At 34.9% G+C, this 7,500-nt stretch overlaps 1 protein-coding gene across 1 annotated transcript in view; it reads left to right on the top strand.

Moving 5' to 3' along the window:
* The window catches only part of LOC107712392 (receptor-type tyrosine-protein phosphatase mu), a 251,734-nt gene that overhangs the window by 121,013 nt on the left and 123,221 nt on the right, over positions 1-7,500 (top strand). The window contains exon 7 of the mRNA XM_016517630.1: positions 1,711-2,004. Within this exon, the coding sequence (XP_016373116.1) occupies positions 1,711-2,004 (294 nt within the window). The remainder of the gene's footprint in view (positions 1-1,710; positions 2,005-7,500) is intronic.

Below are 7,500 nucleotides of genomic sequence, written 5' to 3'. Positions count from 1 at the left end.
ATACTTAATATAGTTTTTAGTGTTTTATAGTATATTTTATACTTTAGTGCTTTTTATAATTTTTTATATAACTTAATGTTTTATAGTATATGTTTTAGTATAGTATATTATTAAAGTATAAACAATAATACTTAAGTACAGTATAGAATAAAAACAATAATGCAGTTTTTAAAATATTTTAAAGTTTTTTTTTAAATGCTGTAATTTTCATGCTTAAGTATAGCTTTATACAGTAGTATATTTTAAGCTTTCATGCTTTTTAAACTTTTTATACTATAACTTTTAATGTTTTCAAGTATTTTAACCTTTTTATACATTTTATACTTAAGTTTACTTAAGTCATTTTTTTAATTTATACTATACATTTTTAAACATTTTATTGTATATTTGTAAAATTGTATGCCTTTTTTATACTTTTCATGCTATAACTTTTATAATATATTTTATAGTATTTTTACACATTTATATAATTAATGACACGTTGTGTGAAGCATACAGGTCATATTTCTAAATTAAATATAGAAAATGAAGGCTGTGTTATGAGCACTAGACTCTCTTGCATTCTAACGTTATTTACATTTATGCGCTTGAAAGACACTTTTATTCAAAGAAGCTTACATTGCATTCAAGCTGTGCATTTTGTTATGTTCATGCATTTGCTAGGAATCAAACCTCTTTACTGTTTGATATACAGGAATTATTTTATTTGTTGTTTGATTTTAAGCTATAGAACAGAATCGCAGTGGTGATATATTTATTTCACTGCACAAAATGATGTAAAGCGGCACACAGGGCCATCTGGAGGACTCTTGAGAGATGATTCACGTGAATCGGTGAGCATTAGATAGAGGAACATTCAGGAGAGCATGCTGACATTCTCAGTTATTTCTGCTTTAAGGACACGAGCGGATAAAAACAGCAATTTGACATTTTGTCAAACTCAGGGGGGAAAGAAAAAGAAAAATACAGTTTGAAAACTGTCACACAGTTAAAAATGTTTTTTTTTACTCAGATTTGGTCTTGTTTTCCAGTACAAATCTGTAAACATGAAATCAAGATACATTGACTGGAGATGCACAGTGACTTAAATCGTGTTTTCTGAGAAATGCATCAAAAATAAGTGAGTTTTCTGTTTGCCTTTTGAATTAGTTTGTAATTTTTCTGGCCCCGTTGGCAGATATTTGTTCTTGTTTTAAGCATAAACTCACTTCCTTTTAATGCAGTTTCCAGAAAACAGTATTAATAAAGCAGTAGAAATGTAGCATTGCATCAGTGTCTCAGCAATGGATGCTCTGCAGTGAATGGGTGCCGTCAGAATGAGAGTCCAAACAGCTGATAAAAACATCACAATAATCCACAAGTAATCCACAGCACTCCAGTCCATCAGTTAACATCTGGAGAACACAAAAGCTGAAACTAATCCAGCATTAAGACGTTTTTAACTCAAATACATTGAGTCCATAATCCATAATACCTCTTCCTCCAGTGAAAAAGTGTTCAGGTGTGAATCAGGAGAGAAATCTGCACAGATCAAGCAGCGTTTAAACAGCTCTAAACTAATATGTGGCTGGATTTTGATGTGAGAGACAACAGCAGATGCACTTTTTCACTGGAGGAAGCATTATTATGGATTATGTACGGATTAAACGGCTGATGTTTTTGCTGTAATTCCGCTGTTATTCACGTTAAATGTTCTGTCTGTTCTCCCAGAGCCGCCGGTTCCCATCGCTCCTCCTCAGCTCATGGCGGTCGGGGCCACATATCTCTGGATCCAGCTCAATGCGAACTCCATCAACGGAGACGGGCCCATCATCAACCGCGAGGTGGAGTACCGCACCGTCTCCGGCACCATGTACGACCTGCAGCCCGTCGATAAAACCTCGCACAAGATCGGCCATCTGGACCCCGACACGGAGTACGAGATCAGCGTGCTGCTGACGCGGCCCCTGGAGGGAGGAACCGGGGCCCCGGGGCCGCCGCTGAGAGCCCGCACCAAATGCGCAGGTAACTGCGACCGCCTGATAAATGCTGCCATGTAACAGAGGAATATTAAAGGGACAGTTTTGTCATCATTTACTCTCCCTCATGTCATTTCAAACCTGTACGAGTTTCTTTCTTCTGTGGGGCATCAAAGAAGATATTTAGAAAAATATTGGGAGCTGAACATTTTCAGTTCCAATTGTATTTTTGTTCGTATAATGAAAGTCAATAGGAACCAAGGATCCATCCATCCATCCATCCATCCAATATGCAAGTTTATATTCTGATCATATTTTTTTTTATCATTTTAATTTTTTTTTATCATTTCATTTTAATCATTTATAAGTGATATATAATTGTCCATGAAGGTTGGAAGTGAAAACACCTTATATTCAGGTGTGCATAATTATTAAGCAGGTTTTCTTTTACAGATAAAATGAGCCAAAAAGAGATTTAACTCAGACTGAAAAGTCAAAAATTGTTAAATGCCCATAGTAAGTACTTTATTTCTATAGCACCTTTCTAAAGCAAGCGTCACAGTGCTTTACATCCAAGATAGAGAAAAACATACAACAATTGAAAAAAACTACTACTAACATACAAAAAAAAACATAGCAAACAATAAAAAAAAAAAAATGCAAGTTTAAACAAGTAAGATTTTAATTACTTTTTAAAAGTGTCCACAGATCTGAGATTTAAGGGAAGAGCATTCCACAACTTGGGAGCAACTACCCCAAAGGCACAGTCACCTTTTGTCTTTAGTCTGGAGCGAGGAACAACTAGTAGGATCTGTTTGGAGGATCTCAGATTCCTGCTAGAATTATAAGGTTGCAATAGCTCATTTATATAAACAGGAGCTTGCAATGCTGTACAAACCAAGAAAAATATTTTGAAATTGAACTAAATTTGACTGGGAGCCAATGTAACGTAATCAAAATTGGTGTTATATGAGATCTCTTTGGGGACTTAGTTAAAAGCTTAGCAGCAGCATTTTGAACCACTTGTAATCGTTTCAGGGATGCATTACTGAGACACGTAATAAAAAGACAATTACAATAATCAAGGCGGGAGGAAATAAAAGCATGTATAATCATCCCCATCTCCACTATTGACACAGATGGCCTCACGTTTGCAATGTTTCTCAACTGATACAAACTATTTCGATCCAGATTTTTAACATGTTGATCGAGACTGATGGCTTGACCCATATGAACACATAGATTACGAAGGCAAGGTTTAAAGGGGTCATATTATGCTTTTTTAAAGATCATTATTTTGTGTATTTGGTGTAACAGAATATGTTGACATGCTTTAATGTTCAAAAAACACATTATTTTTCAAATACTGTACATTATTGTAGGTCCTATATGCCCCGCCTCTCTCAAACGCTTCGTTTTCTACAAAGTCCCTCCTTCCGACAAGCGCAGTCTGCTCTGATTGGCCAACTGACCCAGTGCATTGTGATTGGCCAAACACCACAAGCACGCTGTTCTGTTGTAAGTGATCCAAATAAAGTGCTTTTGCTTTCGCACTTAAACACACAGCGTCTCCCTGACATGTTGCTTCAACACTAACTGCGGTTACTGACACCATGCCTTCTTTCTTTGCGTGCACATTTGCGGCGGGATTATGCAAATATTTCCACATAGTGGGGGTAGATATGTGGGGTGTGTTAGAACGAGCCGTTTTAGGGGGGCGTGGCAGAGTCTTAACTTTGATAAAGAATATCTCTTTGGTTTTGAGACTTTAGTCTTTGCAACTTCAGGGATCTTATCTATGCACAATCAGCTTGTAACACTCCAAAGAGAAAGGAAAACTTGAAATCGCATCATATGACCCCTTTAACAGAATGTGATAAGGGGCCAAGACTTTCCATCACCTCCACAAGCTTCTGGGTTTTTTTTTTTTCTTTCAGAATTTAACTGCAGGTAATTGTTTCCCATCCAGACTTCTATAGTATTTATACAATTTAAAAGAAGAGATAATTTCATAATCTCATCGGGCTTAAAATAGATATAAAGTTGAATATCATCTGCATAGAAGTGATAGCATATACCTTGAAAAGTACTTATCAATTGCCCCAGAGGCAGGAAATACAAAGCAAAAAGCAACGGAGCCAAAACAGAACCCTGGGGAACCCCACAGGAGAGAAATGCTGTTGATGAGGCATAATTTTGAACTCTAACTGAAAAAGATGTATCTGCCAAGATCTATCTATCTACCATGATAAATATGCAAAATTATTTGTATGTATTATGTAGGTTTTATGCTTTTTTATACTTTTATAATGTTTCATACAGTACGCTTTGTATACTGTATATGCTTTTTATACTATAACTTTTATGAGTTGCATATTATTTTTTAGAACTCTTTAAATGCACACACACACATTTACTATACATATTTACACTAAAACTTTGATAATATTTTATAATATGTACATACTTATTGTATAATATATTATAAAACATTATATATGTAATTATATATAATTATATATAATATTATACTAAAAAGTTAATGTTTTATTGTATATCTTAGATTCTTTATACTTCTTTCTTTAAATTATTTCTTTATTTAATTTTTTTTATGCATCCTTGCTGGTGTAGCTCAGAATGGTGATCTTTGCATCTGCACTTGAAGGCCGTCGGTGATGTTGAGTGTGTTTGAGTTCAGTAGAGATGAGCTGTGGCCCCCAGCGGTGTACTGTCCTACCTGACACACGTGTGTGTGTGTGTGTGTGTGTGTGTGTGTGAGAGAGAGAGAGAGAGAGAGTGAGGGTTGAGGAACTGGAGGCTGTTTCTGGGTTCTGACCTCCTGCTGAAGGTCTCACTGTTTTTCATTTCTGCAGACCTGATGGCGATGGATGAGTCTGAGTCTCTGGCCTTCACAGCAGGCCTGCAGGGGTCTCTGTGTGTGTGTGTGTGTGTGTGTGTGTGTGGTGTGCAGTTTAACTTTTGCATTTACTAGTGCTGCTGAAGCTTCATGAACTACGAGGGACTCAGAAAATAAAGTAGTTCAACTACACTTCCCAAACATAAACCATAAAACATTAGTATTTAAAAAAAAAAAAAAAAAGACTTTAATGGTTCGTGAACTGCATTTTTATTATTGTATAATGTTTCCTAAGGTGCACTCATAATATTATTAGGATTTCTACATCAAAAACATCAGAATTTAGGAATAAAAAGCCACTTTACCTTGATTTTAGCTCTCTGATTTGAACACTGTTTAAAGGGGCGTGTCTCCTTTAAGACTTCAATTCAAACACCCACTGCTGTGATTGGCTAACATCTCTGGATATGAAATAAGCTAATATTTTGAAATCTTATATTATCTTGTGTTTTTACTATTACACCTGACAAGATGAATATGAATTAATATCAAAACAATATTAAAATTTATACAAAATATTACTAAAAACAAAAATTTACTCAATATTATTACAACAATAACTAAACAATATTACATTACTAAAATTAAATGTTAACTAAAGTTAAAATGCAAACATATAATCTAAAAATAACAAGTAATTTGAAATATTAATAAAAACTGTTTCAGTGATAAAATAAAACTGCATGTTAAAACTATTTAGATATATTTAAAAAACAAAAGTAATGAAAATAACAAAAACACAACAAAATTACTACAAAAATATATACACAAATAATTATATTTTTATATTAAAAAATAAAATTCAGATTTTCAAAAATTAAATTAAATATTTATATTTTGATCAAATATAATAAATATTAATGTATTAATATTTATTGGATTTGATTGTTTTTTAAACCAAGATATGAATATGAACTCTAGTAGTATCTCTATACTGATACTACAATAACACTGATCAATAAATGCCAATAAAGAAGCTTTCTTTCTAAGAGTGTAATCATGAAAAATGTTGAATACATCATCATATTTCAATCTCCTCCCATTGCATATGAGGTTTCCCTTGAGAATATTAGCTGTTGAGTGCACAAATGCAATGATCTCTCCATCTTTCAGTAAAAGTCTGTTAGCAAAGCCTGATTTGCGCAGGACGACCTTCATCATCTTCTGATCTTCAGTTTTTCACTGAATGTTCATTAGTTGGTTTGGCCTAATGCCTAACACTCCTCTGTTTAGCTCCTTAATGACAGTTTGGGCCTGACAGCCATCAGTCGTGCTTTACGTGTTGAACAAATGTGTTTCAGCAGCAGCAGATTGAGGGAACCAGTGCTTTTTCTCCTGTCTTTGTTCTCTCTTTGCTGAGCTTAATGGAAGTCCAGTGACAAAGAAACACAGACGTACAGGAAAAAATGAGATGTACCCTTGAAAGTGAATTATTTTGTGGGAGGTATTCAGGCTTATCGTTTCTGCGTGTTATTGTTTTGTGAGCCGCACAAAGGCGTTTGTCTGAATGCAAAGCTTCTGTCTGATTGCATGTTTTTCCTCTCGAAGAGCTTTAATAAAAGCCATGCTGACCGTTTTTACTTCAAACTAGTGAATAAATCTGACTGTGCACAAGACACAATGCAATCTCTGATAACCTTGAGAGCTGCTACAAAATTGAACATACTGCTATTGTGTGTGTGTGTGTTGGTGTAGGGCAATAGAATATACGGTACGTACAGTAGAAAAACCATTACGCCTATAGAGAGTCCCCACAAGGATAGCTGACCAGACATGTGTGTGTGTGTGTGTGTGTGTGTGTGTGTGTGTGTGTGTGTGTGTGTGTGTGTGTGTGTGTGTGTGTGTGTGTGTGTGTACATATATACACACTAACGGTCAAAAGTTTGTGATCAGAAGGATTTTTAATGTTTTAAAAAATGTCTGTCTCTACAGAAAAAAAAACAGTAATATTGTGAAATAGTATTGCAGTTTCTAATATTGGTTTCCTATTTTAATATACTTTAATATAATTTATTTCTGTGACGCAGCGCTGAATTTTTATCAGCCATTTTATAAATGAGCATATCAGAATGATTTCTGAAGATCATGTGTCACTGAAGACTGGAGTAATGATGCTGAAAATACAGCTGCGCATCACAGAAATACATTACAGTTTAACAGATATGATACATTATGATGCGCCATTTGTTATATGCATGATGCGCTATGATGCATTATGCATTATGATACATTATGATGCGTCATGATGTGTTATGATGTATTATGCACTATGATGCATAATGATGTATTATGCTTTATGATGCACTATGCATTATGATACATTATGATATGTCACGTGTTATATGCCTGATGCTCTATGATGCATTATGCATTATAGGCCTCATTTACACTGCAGATCTTGATGCCCAATTCTGATTTGTTGCCTATATCCGATTCGTGTGTTTACACCAAGCAGCAACCTCCCGCTCTCTCTCTTGAAGTCAACAAGGAAGTGACTTAAACTGTAATTCATCAACTGGCCGCTAGAGGCTGGCTGCAAAAAGGAGTCAATCCCATAGACTCCCCATGTTAAAATGCCCAACTTTACAGCAGAAAAAAACATGTTTACAGCCTGGTTCAAAAAAT

The sequence above is a fragment of the Sinocyclocheilus rhinocerous genome, unplaced genomic scaffold, assembly GCF_001515625.1.
Source record: "Sinocyclocheilus rhinocerous isolate Xijiao unplaced genomic scaffold, SAMN03320098_v1.1 scaffold1830, whole genome shotgun sequence".
Lineage (NCBI taxonomy): Eukaryota > Metazoa > Chordata > Actinopteri > Cypriniformes > Cyprinidae > Sinocyclocheilus > Sinocyclocheilus rhinocerous.
Note: the sequence above shows the minus strand (reverse complement) of the source record. Positions and strands in the feature narration are given on the sequence as shown.